The following is a 20,796-nucleotide window of genomic DNA, read 5'->3' as shown; positions in this document are numbered from 1 at the left end:
GACCCTTTTGTTTTCCTTTCCTTCAATAGTTCCTCATCTGCAAAATCCAAAGACTGAAATCTGTTGCTCAACAAAATAGCTTGGAAGAGGATCACACATTTTAATTTCCAGAAAACCAATTATTAGCATTGCATAGACTGGTGCAACTTTAGTACCCGTAGCATTTCCTGAGATTTAATGAAAGATTTCATCTTCAAACACAAAAAAGCAGTTAGATAAAATAAATCTAAACCTTTAAAAATAACCCCCTTAATACAATTCATACAACTATCAATATAAAATTCCTTCACTTTTAGTCCAAAATAATGCAAAATACTTGGATATAAAGCACTGTCAAATGATACTAAAATACAATTTCTTCTAACTTTTTTGGTAACTGATTTACAAATCTTTACTATCTTTGATATAAAACGTTTCAAAACAATAACCAGTAAATTACTCAATGGTTCAATAATTTTATTTCTGCCTCCTACAGAAATAGATATATCTGAAAGGTTTGTCAATCAAAGATATTTAAATTTTTCTCTCTCAATGTATTCTTTTAATATATTTTTATACCATTTTGGCAAAAAAATTTCTGAATTCATTTTTACTTACACTTTATTTCTTCCAAACTCAATACATATTCTATAAATTTTGCTTTTACGTTTTTCATATAATACCACTTTGCCATAATAATTGGATTCCACTACAACCAAAACATCCTCCTTATCACTTTTTTTAAATAATTTGACCACTTTTCCTCAACTTATTACAACCTTTTCTTCCTCCCTTGGAAATATTATCTTTTACTTCCTCATAAGAAACACAAAATATTTTTATCTTCTAACAAATCTAATTCCAGGCTGGTTCCCCACAGTCCAAAAGTTGACTTCATCTTAAGAGATTTATCCTCTTCATTTTCATACAAAAACTCTTTCAATATCAACTTTCTTATAAATTCCTGTAGATCTTCCATAATTTGAATGCCATTAGGCCTACTATTTAGTGTGATGTTAATTACTCATTTTAAAAGTCTAATTTCATTCTCCTCTAAATCACTTTTATTTAAATTTAAAACTTTCAAGTGTTCATCTGGAGATATTAAAAGTTTTTTGCCTTCCAGAAGCCATGCTTGTTTGAGTTAGTGTCCCACCAAAGATGCTTTTGTTCTACCTTGACTCTACTTATGAATGCTGGATTACCTCTCTTATCAAATCTTCTACTGGTATTGAATCCTTTAAAAAAATAGGGACAGTGTCTCTGATGTAAGTTTTACTACCTACTTCTACAGACAAGCTTTCTTTCAAATTTTCTTTGGGGAGTTTGGAATCTTCTACTCGTAATTCCAAATTCATTTTTGTTACTCTTCTGTTTAGGAGTTACCGTATTTTGAATACTTTGACACCATCAATATCAAATAAACTTTTACGGTGCAATTCACAGAACTTTCCCTGCTTGGAAAACACAGTGGGGTAGGATTTATCAACTTGTTGACAGTATAATGGTTACAAAAAGAATTGTCTAAAGTATTATGAAATGCTTATGCTACGGCTTTGTAAAAAGTCTTGGCCGATCCAATAAACTTAGTAGATATTTGAATGTTGGTCAATAAGCTGATGTCTCTTACAGAGTCTATTTGAATTTCGGCTCTGAAAACACAATGGGGTAGGATTTATTGGCTTGTTTACATAATACTGTAGTTGCAACAAGAATTATCTAAAGTACTATATAAAGTGAGATCCAATAAACTTGTGTGGTTGGGATTTAGTAGTGGTATTGGTGTGAAAGTGCTTATGAACATCCTGTTTCCTATGGTACCATAATTAAAGAATAACCAATAAAAGTGTAGTTTCCAATATTTTGTAAGGTACATATATTTATATATTACCACTATTTACAAATAAATACTTAAATTTTTCTTAAAACACAGAACAGTAAATAAAAAATATTCTGAAAATGATGATCTCAATGAGTATACCCATATCACAAAAATCTATTGCAATTTACCAGGCTTCCTAACTATGCTCTATTTGGGTCTAAAAAGATTAATTTCTGTTCGGAAAATACCACTGCTTATAATACTTCAAAATTTCCAATGATATAAGAGCTTTTCTCTCATAAATAATTTAGAAAGACTAACAGAATTATGTATAGGTAATATAAAGCTTTTGATTGCTTACAAACTTACAGATATAGAAAAGCAGACATATATAAACAAGTCTTCTCAAATGAAGTGGTGGGCAGAGTCAGTATGGTGAAATTTAATAAATACTATGATATCTCAGCAAATAGGAAAGGTAGTAGGTTTTTGTTTTATATTCTAGCTTGCAAATATCAGAAATCTGAGTTTATAATTTGCATGAAACTATAAACTTTGTATTGTGAGCATCATAAAATGTAATCGACCAAACCCAAAAGATGGAGTACCAGTGTGACACAAAAAAAAATCAATATTTACCAATTTCTTTTTTTTACTTCAAAATTAAGAAATTAACTAATGTATAATACTAAAACTTGAATTATAATCTACAATTTGATACCAAGTTTATTGACATACATTCATGAAATAGTAGTTCAATCAGTAAAATTTTTAATGTAAGTCTACAAATGTGATGACATGCTCTCTGACACCTACCCATCTCAATATGGTTAACTTGTGCTGTCAAGAATAATGATTTTGTAAACAAAATGTAAGAACTGATAATATTGGGGCATCCTGGGTTCTGACTGTTCAAAAGTTCATCAAAAAATGTAGGTTTGAAAGTTGTAATGGCCTGTTCACAACTAATATCTATTATAAAAGCAGCTTTCAGACATAGAGTGTCAAATCTATTGCCTTGGTCAAGTGTCATTCCTTCAGGCATACATGTTACCTATAGGGTCTCCCAAGTACCTATATACATTCTGCTCTAGCAGTGTACATCTCAGACCTACACCTGACCAGCACATATTTCTACTATGTTGTGTTGTCCCAAACAAACAAAGCTAAACACTGCTCTCGCATCCACACAAGTTTTCCACCATTTTTTGTTCTAATAACAGAGTTCTGCATTCAGTAGAGATAACCAGACTAGTGTTAACACTAGAAGAACCTCTAGCTCTGGACTGAAATCATAGCTAGTTGAACCATCTGCTTCAATAGAAATATTGTCATCTCCTGACACACCTGTGGTGCTGAGCCTGCTCATTGCACAGCCCATACAACCAACTCTATTAGTGGAGGTTATCACATGGCTTGTGAAACAAGGTCAATAAAGGAGAAAATTAGGCAGAGGGATATGTTAAATATCTTGTCAGAAGGTACAGTGACAAATAAACATTAAAATTAAATGTGAGAAGCATCAATGAAAGCACTAACATAAATAAGTCTAAGAAGAACCTCCTGGAACAAGAGTCAGAAGAAGAAGCCCAGAGAGGTCTATCCTTCTCAATCATCATGCCACCTACTCTAATGACCATCTCTACAATGATACCAACCACTTCCACAGCTGCACAGAGGGATAGAACAGGATCATACTTGACAAGTAACTGAATAATTGAAAGAAAGTCGCCACTATTGGTTCAGTTGAACTCTCTCTGAGAGAAAAATTGCAACATGACAGTATTAATATTATGTCTATTACTCTTTCCAACACATTTTTCCAAAAGGTTTTCCCTCTCTTAGCAAATTATTACTAATTTCGTTTATGGTTTTAGTTTTAAGCCACCTTTGAAATGTAATACACTCATTGAAATGCACACTGGAATTTTCATGAACAGCAATTCATTCACTCAGATGTTTCCAATCATTTATACTATAACCCACATTTCATTATAAGAAGAACATTTCTGATCAGCAGAAAGCCAAAATGGCTCACAGTATGCACAATCCAACAATGGAATTCAATAGAAATATTGTCATCTCCTGACACACCTGTGGTGCTGAGCCTGCTCATTGCACAGCCCATGCAACCAACTCTATTAGTGTTTACCAATTTCTTTTTTTTTACTTCAAAATTAAGAAATTAACTAATGTATAATACTAAAACTTACTTAAAATACCAAGTTTATTGACATACATTCATAAAATAGTAGTTCAATCAATAAAATTTTGAATGTAAGTCTACAAATGTGATGACATGCCCTCTGACACCTACCCATCTCAATATGGTTAACTTGTGCTGTCAAGAATAATGATTTTGTAGACAAAAAGTAAGAACTGATAATATTTGGACATCCTGGGTTCATGGTAAAAGTATACCAGCTTTGGACTTTTTGTTATAATAATACTCTGAAAATCTTCGCTCATTTTGATTTTTAAGTAATGGCCCATTGAGTCTGCATGATCCTATTAGTAATATTAAATTCTTCAATTTGTTATCTTCAACATTAATTGAAAAGTTTCCTCAGTCTGGAAACTGCAATAAATGAGTTTCTTCTAAATCACAATTTAATTCAAATGAATCAGTTTCATTAGAAAGATAATTTATGTTAATATCAACACCACTACAACCTGGTTCTTGGTGTTTTCTCATTTTCAATCAGTTCAACACTTGGTTTCTTACAAGGCTTACCATCATTTTGTTTAGCAAAAAAGGAGTCCAGTTTAGGCCACTTAGAGATCAATTCTGATTCATCCTTTTTTTCACTTTTCTTTTTTGAAACCCACTTTTAAGCTTCTAAGCTGACATTTTGGGGGTTTAATTTGAGAAGTTTAAAAGTTTATGTTTAAATTTAGGGATAGAAAACAATGTAATTTCAACTTCACTTTAGACAGGCCACTTTCTATCTGATCAACTAACCGATCTGGAACACCACACGTGTTGTGAGAATGCAAGATTTTAAGACAGGGTTACCTGAGCCATTATAAATTGGTATAAATTGTTATAAAAGCATCATTTTTAGCAGGGATCTTTAATGCTATATTATATGCCCCTGTCTTTAGTAATACTCCAAACGTTACAAGGTGTCATCCGTAGCATTCACGGTTGACTTCCTTGACTTGGGGCCCGGCTTTGAGTCGAGGAGGCCATACCAGGCCCCTGGGCATTGCCCTGTCTGCCCTGCGCTAGTTCCATTTGTGCTTCAGATAGAGTAAATGTTTATAATTCTTCTGATACATGTGCCGTATTATTCATTTACCTTCTATAAATCTTATGATGTGTTTGACACCAATTTGCCTTCCATAATCCTTCTGATATTTAAGCAGTGATATTTATTTACATTACATAAACCTTCTGAGGTGTGCACTATATAAATTATTAAATTTCATAAACTTTGTGACATGAGTTCTATAGGTTAACTGCAGTATTATTTATCTTTCATATTCCTTCTGACATATGTGTTATGGTATATATATTTACCTTCCATACAACGTTCAATATGTGTGCTAATACTTGCTTTTTATAGTCCTTTGGACATTTATGTCAGTGGTATTTATTTAATTCTCATAAATCTTCTGAAGGTTGTTATAGTAATTAATAAGGTTGATAGTAATTATTTACCATTCATAAGCTTTCTAATATCTGTGATGTGGTATCACTTACTTTTTCAATCATGTTTTACACATATGCTATAAAATTACTTACTTTCATAAACCTTCTGGTTGTGTGCTGTTTACATTCCATGAAACTTTTAACATGCTTGGTGTTTACCTTCCTCTACACTTGTATCAAATCAAGGTTCTGGCCAAATACCAAATTTCAAAATATTTAATACAAATGTCAAAGTATTAAGTCTATTCTTATTCTGATAATTTAAGATTCCAATATTCCCAGTTGTTTCATATATTTGTGCATCTATTTGTACATGAGTGAAAATTAAAATAGGGTACAAGCCCACAAAAAAACTGACATTCAGTTGTAGTGAGGTGGGTGGGAATGTATTATAAATATAAGTACCCATTTGAAATTAATTTTAATCCTAAAAATGTAAAATTGAAATGAGGTACATTTACCTCTGAAACATAGGAAAAGATCAGCTGAGACAGGTCTATGGTAGAACTCTGATCTCCTGATATCTTCAGAATAACAAAGACATGGAAGAAACAAAACTTGTATAAGCATGATATAAACAATGTTGACTACTCCTTTCAAAAACAGACTTGAGAATTCCTGATTTACAGGTTGAAAATAATTGGAGAGAAAGGAAAAGACACTAAGAACAGACTTAAGTATCAGTATAACATATAAGTTAATGATCCAAGATGACTCCCAAACAGTTCAGATAGGAATTCTTCAAGAACAGAAGAGAGGCACTGAAGGATTGAGAAAACCAACCTTGCTTACATCAATTTCTAGCCTCTCAATAGGGTTGATAGAAATGAGTAGAAATACTGACATCAACAGAAAAGTAAATGAATGAAAGCAAGGCAAAGCTTGTCTCAGAAATCCTCATCAGCTCCTGCTGACACGCTTCACCTCAATGGGAGAATGGGAGAGTAGTGTGAGTGAAAACCTGCACAAACAATAAAGAAAGAAAAGAAGCACCCTCTAGGACAGGTGAAAAGTGGGAGGGGGGGGGATGAAAATCCTGTAACAAAGCATGATGGGCTAAGGTGTCAAAGAAACATTAGAGCCATTAGGTAATAGAAACTAGATCGGTGAGAGCTGCAATTAATTAAAAGGAATAATTTTGTTCTTGACTAAAAGCATCAGGGATATAAGACTAGCAAATTCATAAATAAATACTCTGAAGAAGAAAGTTTTAAAATGAGACAAATTAGAGCATGTAAAGCAGAAATAAAAATTGTTGAAGTAACAGAGCACTTGGAGACCTCCAATAAAAAAACTGATCTGATGGTCAAGAATGTGAGAAGTGAAAAGAGTAGAGAAAGATGACCCCAATGAAAGGTCATTAACATTGAAATGGTTCCTAAAAACCAGGGCAATGACTCAAAACTCATAAAATAAGAAATATAAAGATAATAAGAACTGAATCATCCGACATTACACCTTTGGCATAACAGAAACTAGTTCAAGACAAATAGAGCATAACTGAAGAAAAAAGAGAAACCAAACCAACAGAAGTTTTTTGGAATTAGGACTAGCTGAAAAATCTTGTACTTTGGACAATGAAGGTGGGTAGACCTAAGAAAATATTTTTGGTATCCTTTTTTTCCTCCCTTACAGATAAAAATGGTGGATGATCTGCCACTGGGCATCCTCATATACCCACCAGGGACTTCAGCAAACAAAATCGAATTAATGGTTTGAGCATGCCGTTCAATAACAGCCAATAATACAGCTATAAGATCTCCCTGCAAACTATGACAGTCTATGTGCATAAGGCCTTCCAAGACATTAGTTGCTCTCATGCTATCAACAACCATGCGACTCAAATGTGATTCTTGAATGTCTTTAATGCAATACAGAGCATGCATCAACTTACCCTTACTTCATCACTCTTCCACCTTCCACATTATTTACTGTGTATGTGTCAGATCTGACATAAGGTCTGTGTAATGAAGAAAACTTTATAAAGTTCATTTTGATTTTTAAGTCAACCTTAACTACTGCTCCACTTGTTTCTGTCAATATCAGAAATTTTACACAAAGTGCTTAAAAGAAGTACTGCCCAAGGAAGTTGTGCTGCCCTCTTGCTGGTAGAGAGGCACAGTTTAATCTTGTCTGCATAACAGACCAGCACAGTACACAGTATTACATGCAGGGGTGAGAGCTCTTACAACTGCTTGGGAAATACAGAAAAACTTTTCAGCAATGCCACTAAGTCACTAGCTAACTTTGGAGAGGTGAGAAGCATGATCTAAAGAAAACACTCTCTTTAGATTTTTTAATAATGAGTTATTTAAATTAACAATATAAGCATAACATTAATACAATACTTTAGAGGACCTATAAATTCAGTTTTGTAATACTGAAAATATTTTAGGAATCTGTGACATTATTATGATTGTAATATATATGTTATCATTTTGATATTTTTGCATTTTTACAAATATTGTTTATTAAAAATCATCATTTTTAAAACAATTTGACTTTGCATGTTATCATTTGTAACAAAAAGTTCTTAAGTACTGAAAACAATTTCAAGAATTCTGTAATAAACCTACTCCCCCCAACTTGCATTGGATCATGTCTATCTCTGTCGAATTCAGGCTCTACTTAAATGATTTAACACATAAAAATTAAATCCAATGAAACAAAAATTTCTATTCTATATAATTCAAAACAAATGGGTGAAAAACTGTACACCATTAAGGCAGATGACAAACACTTTACAGTCAAACTGTATCATAATCTTTTTCAAAGTGTCTACCATTATACTTTAAGTTGTTTAGATACCTTTGACTACAACAGACATTTTGTGGCTGATCAGCTGTCCATCAACCAGCCAGTTAAAATGAACATCAGATATTGATTTCAGTTTAGCATAAACATCAAAGTAGACAAGGAAATCTTGGTTTGAGCCTACTAGAACTAGTATTTGCCCCATCACCCCCACCCACTCCCTCCAAACTTTGTATCAACATATTTGAGCAATTTGGCCAATTCAACAACAGAATGGAAGCCAATCCTCATCCGTATGAATAAACCTACAACAAATGGAACAAAACTCTTAGACTTAGAGCTGTTTCTTTGAAACAGCATCAAAGTTATCTTCATCAACAGCCAGAGGTATATCAGTTGTGTAATAATGTTTATAAATCTTCAATTAAAAGTACAATTAATAATAATTAGTATTAATTATGAGTAACAGACAAACCACAAAATGTCTCTATGATTACTCTGCTTTAGATAATTACTTGGATAATATTACTGTTGTGTCGACAAGAGGGAACATTGACAAATAGCAACTTATACTCACTACAGATATGGATGAAGTGGAAAGATATCTATCTTCATAAACTGTATATACATAAATTGACATAAAGGAAAGGAATGGCTATGTGAAAATAAGGAAACATTTGTATATCATGATATTTTGACAAGAAAGTTTCTGAGATCACTTGCCTCCTCCATATATTTATGAAAATCGTTAAGTGAAACTGGGATTAACTACAACAATAAGAAGCTATCTGTTGACTAGGTATAGGAAATGGTTTTATTTTTCATCACTATCTAGCATTAGTCAATTTTAACTGTATGCTACTTTAATTTACATATTTTACATTAAAATCTAGACTACTAGATAAAATACATATAACTTCACAACAGAAATGATAAACAGAAATCTTATGTTGAAGTTACTAAATTAAGGACAAACTTTGTGCTATCATAGAATTGTTTAAACTCGTATCAAAATTACAGAAAGATGAGAGTTAAATTTCCTTTGACAGCACAAAGTTTGTTGTCAATGTGACAATTTAATTTCATAAAGTATTTGTCAAAACTAAAGGCTTAACAAGGTTTTTGTCTTGAAAAATTTTCAAATAACACAGTCAGTTGATTTAGCAAAACACCAAATTAACATTGAACATTTGTTGCACCTCTAACTACCATAATTCGTCTTAGGCATATAATGATCTTTATTCACTTTCCAGAAATCTAACAGGTGCTATGACAGTTACCAATATTTTCTAAATCTTCTGACATACATGATGTGGTAGTTGTTTGCAATCCATAATCCTCCTGACATGTGTGCAATGTTACTTAATTTCCATAACCTTTATATCATGGGGGCTGCAGTATTTAACTATAATTATCAAATTTGTTTTTTTATGTATCATACATTTCACTTACCTTTTACAGCCATCTGATACATGTGCTGGAATTGTGTATTTACAGTCCATAATCATGGTCAAAGTCTCACTGTCATTTGCTTCCAAAAAGGGGGCATGTCCACAAACTAACATGTACAGGATCACTCCCAGACTCCATACATCTAGCATTCAAGTAAACAACAAGAACAAATTAATCATTCTAGCAAAAAAGACAGATCTGGTCCTGTCTCAACAAAACAACAACAACCCATTAATTAAGCTATATAAACTTAGTTTTTCTTGCAGATCACATACTAATTATAAATGTAGCATATTACAGCATTTTTCATTACTTTACTATACATATTATATGTGAATTCAAGTTTGCTGACGAGGAACCCACTTTGAGACTAATAATGGTTGGAGACTGCTTGACTGGGTAATGAAGGAAAACTTTAATATAAGTTTAACATAAGAGCAAATGTACAAGGTTTTGTCATCATCCGGTACAAAGTTTACACTGACACACATATATATGTACAGTATGGAACAAAACCTTGTACATTTGCTGTTATGTTAAACTTATATTAAAGTTTTTCTTCGTTACCCATTCAAGTCATCTCCAACCATTATATTATACATGAGTTATGAATTATAAATGAAAGTTATTTATTCAACAATCTCTGCACACATAAGGTGAATATATGTGACATTTTAGATTTTCAACTAAGAAAAATTTTCATATATTACACAATATCAACACTGATTCATCCTAAACACAAGTAGAAACTTTCAAAGTCTGCATATCAACATCCCTGATAAAAAAAAAAAAGCAAAAATTCTGTGTATTACATGCATGTACATATTACTAAGTTCAGTTTCAACAATCCTCCATGGAAGTGACCATAGAGCAAAAACCTAAGTACGAGCTTCATTTCTATGTAGCCATTTTCTGGCCAATTAACTAAGATGTCTACTTTCTAACTTTACTGTTATTACACTATTGTTCCTAAGTTCACTCTGATAATTGGTGAAAGCTAATAAATGAAAGGTCTATTTATTTTTCTCTATACTTAATTTTATTATATTATTTAATTTCATTAGTGTATATTGGATGATAAAAAAACATTTTAGTGCAAAATCATACACTCAGAGACTCCATCCTGCCTTACAGCCAACTTTAGAAAAAGCTGCAGAAGGTTAATAGTTATTCTGAGATGTGTGATAATTTCCATATTCAATTAAAAAATTGTATCTTGTGATTCAGGGTTATCAGCAGGACTAGCTGATTAGTTGTATTTGGTGACTGATTAATCAACAGCTCCATTAATCAATTGCAGTAGAATAACCTATTAGTGCAATGTTCTTCAAACCATGGTACATACAAGCAAAAGAAAGGTTAGTGACAGGGGCTGCCAGTCAGTTGCCTTCCTCTAGTCAGTAGTTCAAAAAGAAAAAAAAATGTTAAATGCAGGTGATACCAGACATTTGCCTTCCCTTTAGTCAGCAGTTTAAAATTAGTGAAAGTGATTTGCTTTAGTTGCTTTGTCATAATAAAGAAAGGGTAAGCACATTTATTTGGAGGCAATGGGAATCAAATGTTATTTTCCTTATCAAAAAATGTATTTCAGATAAATACTCACCTCTCTACACCAAAAAGATCTATTACTTCATGTCCATGGCCCTGTAATTTCCTGCATATGCTATAAGCCTTGAACAAAGCTCCCAACCCTACATATGTCAAGGCTTATTGATGTTATAGCTCTCCACTAACAGGAGGGTGACATCCCCAAAATGAGAAGAACAGATCAGATGGTCTGAGGAGGGGGTGCCGCACCACATCTGAGCCAGGTATCTCATCATCAGGAACATCAACATGATCAGGAGGACTAGACATGATGGAACATTAAAGGGAGCACATCTGCATGGGAGAGGATAGTTCAGCAATGTGATCTTAAACAGAAATCAGAATCACTCAATCCCACAATGGAAAGTGGGCAAGTGAAGATGTGTCTCATGGTGTGGAGTGGCTGGGGCATGATGGACCGTACTCGGTAAGTCAACTACATCCAAAACCTCACTCGCTGGGTACCGACATCTTCATGAGGGTAAGATGAAGATCATACCATCTTCACCTCAAGTCCCAGAGTCCAGAGGGAATCTAACATTCAACTTGAGGAATTTACAAATTAGCCTAATGCCAGGGATCCAGGAATGTGTCATCAGGAATCCAGGGGAAGTCCATCACATGCAATCAATCCCTATGACCATGAAACCAACCCAAAATGACCCCAGATCGGTAACAACCTCATCACCCAACAAGGGAAAACCAGGACAGAAATGGAGACAGGCCACGTAGAGGAAAGTTGCGACCCACAATACAGAAAACAAGTCAAAAGGGGAAGATGAACAACCAGAAATCTGTGTGAGAACTTATGTGATTGGTTCACTCAATCTCCAAAACCTCACTCGCTGGGTATCAACATCCGCGTGATAGTAGGAGGAGGGCACCCAACTGGAGGGGTGAAATGCATTTCAGCATCTCAACTCCAAAAAATAGTTACTCATCCAGAGGATCTTGTAACTATACTGGCAGAACACCACTGCCCTATTCTGAACTGAATGGTTATAGCCATCTTTGTGGAACTCACCCAGCAGGTTGCCTCCATGGTCAACCACCAAAGCGGCTTGGAACTGGTAAAGACTCCCACACTCCACTGGAAGAAAGTGCAATGGAGAGTCTGGAAGGACTGCAACACCCAAGACAGTGCAATGGATGATCATGAAACCCTATTTTGAAAAGCAGACCACACCAATTTATTCAACCTTAGCATGGCAGGGATGGGCAGCAATCCCCTTCCATAGGTGGTAGAGTCCAGAATGGGCATATTATGATGCAATTATCATGAGGAATTTACACTCTAGTGATCTTGTGAAACACCCCAAGGGTGAGTGTACATAGCCATGGAAAATGTACAAGAATCACCATGGCTTACAGAGCGGATTTGATAGCAAGATGTCTGTGAATGGTCACAGCCATCTAAGTGGAACCCATTCTGCATACAGGCAGAATACCTGGTTAGGCACCACTCATCCAAAGTGAAGCTGAAGTATGGGCCCCTGACAGAAAAGAAAGCATTAGTGAGGACTTACCTCATATCACAGCTGCACCAAAGGAAGCAAAAACAGTGATGTGGTGTAGGTAATGGAAGATGAACGTGTGCAGAGTCATCCACATGCCTGATGATTAAATCTCTTCCAATGGCCGACAAAGATGAGAGGCAAGGGAGAAGGTAAGGTGAGGATTTGATGTGAGGAAACTTGAAAGAGATCATGCTGGGAAGGAGACAAGGAGAAATAGGCCAACTGGATCAAAGGTCAAACACAATTGGTCAGAATAGCCGGGGAAATATCAAGGGAAGAGGCAGAAATGAGGGCCTCGGAGAGAAGCCATGTAGGCAGTATAACAATGGAGGGCATGGACAGGACAGAGGAGTCTATCTGGATCAGGATGAGGGAAGAGATGAGATATAGAGGATAAGCAGATATAGTAAAAACAGTACTGACCTTATCAAGCCGCAGAGGTCTTGGGAAGAAAAGCATGATCTGGATAAAGGATAAGGTAAGAGGAGTTGTACAAGATCCTAATAACGTCATGGGCAAAAATATCCAACCTATGATGCACACAGGACAGGAGAACAAGGAAGGAGAAAATACACCTTCAAAGAGAGGTGAAACAGGAAACACATAGACAGAGGTAAAGTGAGGTCATGAAGAACCACATTAATGTCTCAGTCTGGGAATGATGGACACCTTGGTGGGTGACAGAGCTGAAAGGAATGGATCAATGGGGCAGGGACAGTGGAAGGGGAAATCAAGGAGACCAAAGAACCCCTCACAAAAAGCCATGTGAGAAACTCAGAGATTCAGGCAACCATTGGGTGAGAAGCCTGCAAACCCCGCGTCAATGCCCAGGAGCAATAAATGCTCCATTTTCATTGAGAGACAGCTGAAGAAGATGGGCAAATGGAATGGACTAAATGTGAAGCTACTCTGCAAGAGAAACCAGAACTCCTTGCCAAGGACCTAACAAAAGCCAGGCATGAAGACGGAGGATGGATGGCACAGAATAAAGCATCGGTGACTGAAGTAGATGGAGCAGGATTGATATGGAAGGGAAGAAGAAGGGGAGGGACCACCTGCAGTTGGAGCAATTGAGGAAACCAAGGTTGAGCAGGCCAATAAGGAGCAATCAGAAGGACTGTGCCTGGAGTGGCATGGATAATGAAGACCATCCGATGAAGTAAGCAGATGGGAGGGTAAACTTAGAGGAACAGATGAGACCAATCCTGGCTGAAGACATTGACATCCAAGGCTCAAGGATTGGGGACTAGGGACCAAAACTGAGGTAACTTGTGATTGAAAGTGGTGGCAAAAGCATCAATATGGGTCATACCCAGATGCATACAAAGCCACCAAAAATGGCAGAATGTAGGGACCACTCTGCGGGATAAACTCAATCCAGTCGGGAAAGATGATCGGCTATGAGACTGAAAGTACCCGGTACGTGACACGCCATCAAACGAATGTGATGTGTGGGGGCCCAATAAAGAAGACCATGGTGCAAAAACATAGGGATCTTAACCTGGTGCCACCTTGGTGACTGATGTAAGACACCATGGTAGAATTGTCAGAATGGACCATAACCAGCTGGTGGCTGGCAAGAGAAAGAAATTGATCCAAAACCCAATGAACAGCCAGGAGTTCAAGAACACTGATGTGAAGAGAACTTTCCTCGACAGACCAATGATCTGAAATCTCTTGGTGATCCATCCAGACTCCCCAGCCATGAATGGATGCCTCCATGAACATATTTAAATCTGGCCACTGAGGAAGAAGTGGGACCCGTGCTGACATGTGAGTCCTGTTCACCCACCAATGGAGATTGTCTACAAGGGATGAGAGAAGGGATATAGAAGTATCCAAGGGATCCCAGGCGAGGTTCCATTGATCATGAAGGACCCATTCAAGAAACCACATATGGGCCCTGCCCAGGGATATGAGAAGATTCATGGAGGAACACATTCCCAAAATGGATAGAACCTTGCAAGCTGTAAGTGAGGGAACAGACAGGGCTTTCAGAATGGCCCATTCCATAGAATGGAGCCAGAGAGGAGAAGGGTGAGCCTGACTGAGATGAGTGTTGAAGCAAACACCCAAATGGATAAGGTATTGGGTACGACAAAGGAAAGACTTTTCCAATTTGATCAACCAACCCTCCCACACAGCTTTGGCCAAGAGCTGACAAGTGTGACAGGCCAATTCCCATTTGGAATGACCAAGAAGAGGCCAGTCATCCATATATACATGGAAGTGCAACCACCTGGCATAAATATGTTATGCAAAAGAGCAAACCACATGATAAAACAAGTATGGTGTTGAGGCTAGGCTGAAAGGGAAGATGCAAAATTGGTACACAATCCCGTGATGGACAAACTGAAGATATGGACGGAAACTCTCAGACACAGGAATGTGTAGGTAAGCATTGGAAATGTCCACCTTGGTCCTCCAAAGACCTGGAGAAAATGCCCACAGAAGGGAAAGGTATGTCTCCATGGTAAAGCGAGGAGTGTGAACATACTGATTGAAATGGGATAAATCAATGAAAGGATGCCAGTCTGTGGTCTTCTTGGGAACCACAAACAGGTGAGAGTAAAATCCCCATGAACCTGGTGGAGCTGGTTCAATAGCCTGTTGTGTGATGAGGTCCTGAACTGCCTCTGACAGAGACTGGCATGTTGAGGGATCCCAATGAGAAGGAAAAGGAATGGGAACACTGGATAATGGAAGAAGAGAAAGAAAGGGAATAACATATCCCTCTGAGAGCACCATGCAAACCCAGACACTGGTTATAAAAGGTCCCCACAGATTAATAAAATTCAAGAGACAATCCCCCACTGGGCCTGAACCGACCACATAGTCACCGGTACTGCTGATGGCAGTTTGGGTATTGTCGATTAAATCATTGAACCGTGGGAGGGTGGGACAGGAAGAGATTGGGAAGGGGAAGGTCAGGGGACAGGAATCAGTGCCGCACTCGGCCCTGACTGTGACAAACGAGTTACCAAGTTAGTAAGGGTAGAATGTTGATGGGTCAAGGTCACCCACAACTCCAGAGATCCAGAAACTGAGTCAAACACATCACACCACAAAAACAGCACCATATAAGGTCCCTCACATAAGAAGCCTGGAGACAGGTCTGCGCCAAAACTGCATCAGAGCCAAAGAGCTCCCACCAACAACAAACAAACCATGGTTGAAGTGCGTGAGCTGAAGACGACAGATGAACCAACATAGAAGTAAGAATGGAGAGGATTTCAGCAGAAAATCTTTCAGAGATCCTGTGAAGAGCCTCTGACAGAAGGTGAAGGGAAGAAAGATACCTTAACAGGGTCGTGAGTGTGAGACAAAGGTGAAAAAATTGGGCTTTGGACAGGGTAATCTGGGTTCTTTCCCTAAACAGGTAGAACGGATCCCAACAACTGTTGGTCAAGAAAAGGAAAGTCCACCCGATGATAAGCAAGGGTGGACTGATCCGAATGCCCTCCCCCCAGTTGAAAGGCAGATTGCTGTATGTGAACACTAATATCTGGGGACAAGAAGTTGTTTCATGTTAGAGGGAAGGTCTAGGATCATAGGAAACAGGTGTAAGAGACAAAATATCACATACCTGAGAGATAAAGTCTGAAAAAACCCATGATGGATGAGCTGAATCTTCAGGTAGTGATCGGGAAGTTAAGTTAAATTCCAAGAGGGGGGTACAAACGATCAAAATTGTCTTCAGCTTTGCCTAGCCCAAAAGGCTCAAGAGGAAGTGGAGCAGAAGTAAGCAAGAGAGGTTGGCTCATATGGTGGTATCAGGTATCAGATGCTGGTGAAGTGCCCGAAGTGGTGACTGTAACTTTGGAATTCATAAGCAAGAAACATGAAGAATTAATGCTATATTAAAAATATTAACTCCACAACTATGAAGTGTAGCAAATAAAGTTCAGAAAAATATAAAAAATGAAAAAATAAACCACTTCAAGGTAACTGAACAATGTAAAAAAGAATGTCAGAACTCGACATCTGACAAACAAGAAGTGATAGTTCGGTAATGGCGTGTAGAGAGAGTAACATGTATCACGTTATAGTAGTGCTCTCCTATTGGAATTTTGGATTCCAACAAAGGGAGGATGATGGCTTGTGGCATGCGTTTCTGAAAAAGTTCACATATAGAGGGCAGCACAAAATAAGAAAAGCTAATCTTGTGAGTGGAGGGAGAGTACCTTATCGAAACACTAAATAAAGTAATGTACAAAACAATGATTTTTTTCTAATTGTAAACTTTGTATTCGTTTGCCCATTTGTCATAATTTGCTAAGCCTTGTCAAATTTTGCACATGGAGGATGTAAAACAAGTTAATTGTTTTAGGTTTTGCATATGCATTTTGAAATAACCAAATATTATAAATTACTCTATCAGTATTGCATAATTCCACTGTAATTTGTCAGGCTTACTAACTAAACTGTATTTGGGTAAAAAAAAATTGTTTTTGGACAATATTTTTACTTACCCCTTCCTTCTGAGATTCAAGACATAAATATTCTTGAGAACTTCCCACCTTCTAGAGGCTGAGAAAACTATGTGGAGGACTATCTGAGCTTTCAATTTGGTTATTCACACATCAAAAACAGAAGCAGGTGTACATAAGCAAGTATTTCCAAAATGAAAGAGGTGGGCAGGGCCCACTGTGTTTGATTCACTAAACATAGTGATATCTCAGCAAATAGAAAAGATAGGAGGACCATATTTTATGTTCTAGCTTGTCAGTATCAGTAATTTGAGTTTCTAATCCATAAGAAACTATACACTTTGCATTTGGACATCACAAACATCTAATGTGAACCAAAGCTGCATTTAACATATGTGACACACAAGAATTGAAATTTTGCTTTAATATTTACTATCAAATTAAGAAATTAGCTAATGTATAATACTAAAATTTGAATTATAATCTACAATAATATACCAAACTTATTGATATACATTCATAAAATAGTAGATCAATAACAGTTTGAATGCAAGTCTACAAACATGTCAATGCCCTTTGACCCCTGACCATAAGAAGACTTTTAGTGAGAGGGTTGATGGAATGGAAACAAAAGTGGTCCAGGAATGGTTAGGGTTAAGAATTAGGGAACAAGTAGAATAAAAATAACACAGAAAAGAAAAACAATGGTGCATACCTGATAAATTAAGCCTGAAGAAAGTGAGAAGGTTCTCTTCAACAGGGAGAGAAGTTCTCAAAGTCTAAAAGAGGTGAAGAAACAATCAAATTCATCTCCTTCATTCACACCACAAACAAGAGTAAGGAATGCCTGATGAAAGGACCGAAGCTGAAGTACCTGGCAGCATAAGGGAACTCACTACCCAATCCACAATGACCATCATGTCATCCTCAAGGAATGTGCATCAATAAGCCCTCATTATACACAACCTGTGTGAGGAAATTAGTCACTCACACAAGTAGTAGAAGATGGTACATAAACTAGTGTTCATAGTTTGAAGAAAAAAGGAAATTAAGTTCCCTCAACATCGCAAATCTCGTTAAATTGACAAGAAAATGCCACATCTAATGTGTTCAGTGCTGAGGTATAGAATGCAGATCATGAGTACAAAAGCATAGAAGAAGCTAGTGCTCAGGGAGGTTATGTTATCCTCCTATTCGTGGAGGGTTCTTGCTGCATCATAATGGGATTATGCAGTAACTAGCATCTTCTCTAATCTTGCAGCTGTTAACCACATCGAGATTGGGCAGATCAGGATGGTTGGAAAATATGTGAGGAGGTAAGTATCTGTCAGAAATACAAAAAGCTAGAATCCTACACTGAACAGGTGAAGGACTGATGAGAAGATGACCCCCCTTTAGGAAATGCTCAGAGGAAAACCATGGAGTTTGAGAGGGGAAGGAATAGAATGAAAAGAAATGGGAGGTAATGATAAAACATATCCGATCTGATTGAATAGTTCTACCAAAGGGAAAGGAGGCCTGAACACTTCCCCAGAAATGACACACAAATGAGAAGCCCAGGCAGGAGGAGAAACTAAGCAGCTCAAATTCTCATTGTCATATACATGTGAAGCATTAAAGTATAAGTGGTTAACAGCTGTAAGATTAGAGAGGACACTAGTTACTGTAGGGATAGTGTTGCACTCTTATTAGTGGAGGGTTGCTGCATAATCATTTACATATTAGTATGTAGATATCTACATGAGAGTAAGCGGAAGTATCAACGCTAGTGTCGAGCAAAATTTTGTGCCAATATAGGGCAGTATAAGTCGAGAAAGCTATTGTGAGCAGACATAAGATATTGTATCGAAAGATAGCTTTCTGTGTGAGGAGGTATGTGTATTGCCTCAGAAAGATTATCTTATAGAGATAGTTTAAAAATTCAAAAACAATGATCCCTAGACCATGTACATCCTTGATGAGAAACACAAGATACCATCATGGAATTGTCTGAAGGAAGCCTGATGAGTTACCCCTTAATAAGCCCAGACCATGAGACATTGTATGTTGAAGAGAGCAAGAAGGACTAAAACATTGTGAGGCGAATCCTGTTCATCCTGGAATTCCTGACTTTTGGTATATGCACATCATTTCTTAAGGCAAGGCCTTCGTGAAAAGATGGAACTTTGGATGAGGTGGCAATAGAGTAACCTATATCATAGTGGTGTTCCAACTTAACAATCCCTCAAGATTAAAGAATGATCCCAACTAAGGAAATGGGGTAACCAGTGAATCAATACTTATAATCTCCTGGTCACATAAAGACAAATAAAAGGAGCACATTCCCAGAAGAGAAAGAACCATCCATGCAGTGGGAGGGAGGACAGGTGAATAAGATTGTGGCATCATATTCTACAATGTTGAGCCAGATGGGAGTCAGCTGAGCCTGACTAAGAGATGAGATGAAACATAAAATACCCTGATTGATGACACATTAAATAGGAGCAAAAACAGGTGTTTCAGTCTGCCTGCCTTGGTTGATTCTGAAAGTAGAATCAGGATGTGATGTTCTGACAATTGACGAGATGATGCCAGCAGTAACGAGTCATCCATGGATGGCGTGTGCATAGTACGATGGAAAGAAAATGAAATAAAAAAACACTTGTACGATACTGCAGAACCCACGTACTGCAGTACCTGACCCTTTCACACAATAAATGCAGACAGTGGTGGGACACCACTGCAATGGCCAAGTGCAGATAGGAGCCAACTACAACCAACTTAGGCATCTACAATCCCAGTAAAAAATCAACACAGATGAGAAATGGGTAACTTGTGAACCTTGGAGAATATAGGCATTGATATAGATGAGATAGATCGATGACTGAACACCAATCTCATGTCTGTATATGCCCAACAACCAACAGAACTAAAACATCTAAAGAACTAGCATGACTCTCTCACTACTCCTAGACCAACCAAACACAGGTCACCCTAGAACTAAGTTCCAAATCCCAATAAACTGCAATTAACATTACAGGTTGGGAGGATAAGAGTGGTGAAGATGTGAACTGACTTGATGTGACTCAAGAACCTGCAGTATTCCTGGACCCATGGGTAATGTTACCACACGACCATAAATACTTGGAACCTAGCCCTCACAGCCCCTGAAGGTATATAATACTCACCAATGCCACTGGCAATCCAACTGAGTAGCAGAGACCTTGGATATAGACAGAATCTATTCCAGGTGCCAATGTACCAAAAGGCTGATGTCAGGGGTCAGGACCCACAAATACGGTCAAAACTATGACCCTCTGTAGGAGCCGAAAACTGAACCAACATACATGCTAACAATGGAGTCAGCTCGTCATCAATGATAGTCTTCTAACAAAGTGAAGTGAAAGGAAAATAAAATGTAGACTTACTCTGTCCCATCAGGGGACACTGATCTACTCAGGTGAACTATAAACTTCACATTAGAACCCCAAAATTTGATGAGCAGATGTACTGTATGAGAGTCGGAAAATGCTTCCAACTAGCGGTGGAAGGCTAAATCACGAAGTTACAACAGCATGTCGGATAAGGCCTAACTGTCCCTTCATGTAATTGAAAAGTAAA

General features: G+C 37.1%; 1 protein-coding gene across 1 annotated transcript in view; it reads right to left on the bottom strand.

The window, feature by feature from the left end:
• Nucleotides 1-20,796, bottom strand: part of LOC106459212 (hormonally up-regulated neu tumor-associated kinase-like) — a 61,300-nt gene that overhangs the window by 23,521 nt on the left and 16,983 nt on the right. The window contains exon 2 of the mRNA XM_022385657.1: nucleotides 9,663-9,804. Coding sequence (XP_022241365.1) covers nucleotides 9,663-9,804 — 142 coding nt within the window. The remainder of the gene's footprint in view (nucleotides 1-9,662; nucleotides 9,805-20,796) is intronic.

The sequence above is a fragment of the Limulus polyphemus genome, unplaced genomic scaffold (assembly GCF_000517525.1).
Source record: "Limulus polyphemus unplaced genomic scaffold, Limulus_polyphemus-2.1.2 Scaffold576, whole genome shotgun sequence".
Lineage (NCBI taxonomy): Eukaryota > Metazoa > Arthropoda > Merostomata > Xiphosura > Limulidae > Limulus > Limulus polyphemus.
The sequence above is the reverse complement of the archived record's forward strand: the minus strand, read 5'-3'. Positions and strand labels throughout refer to the sequence as shown.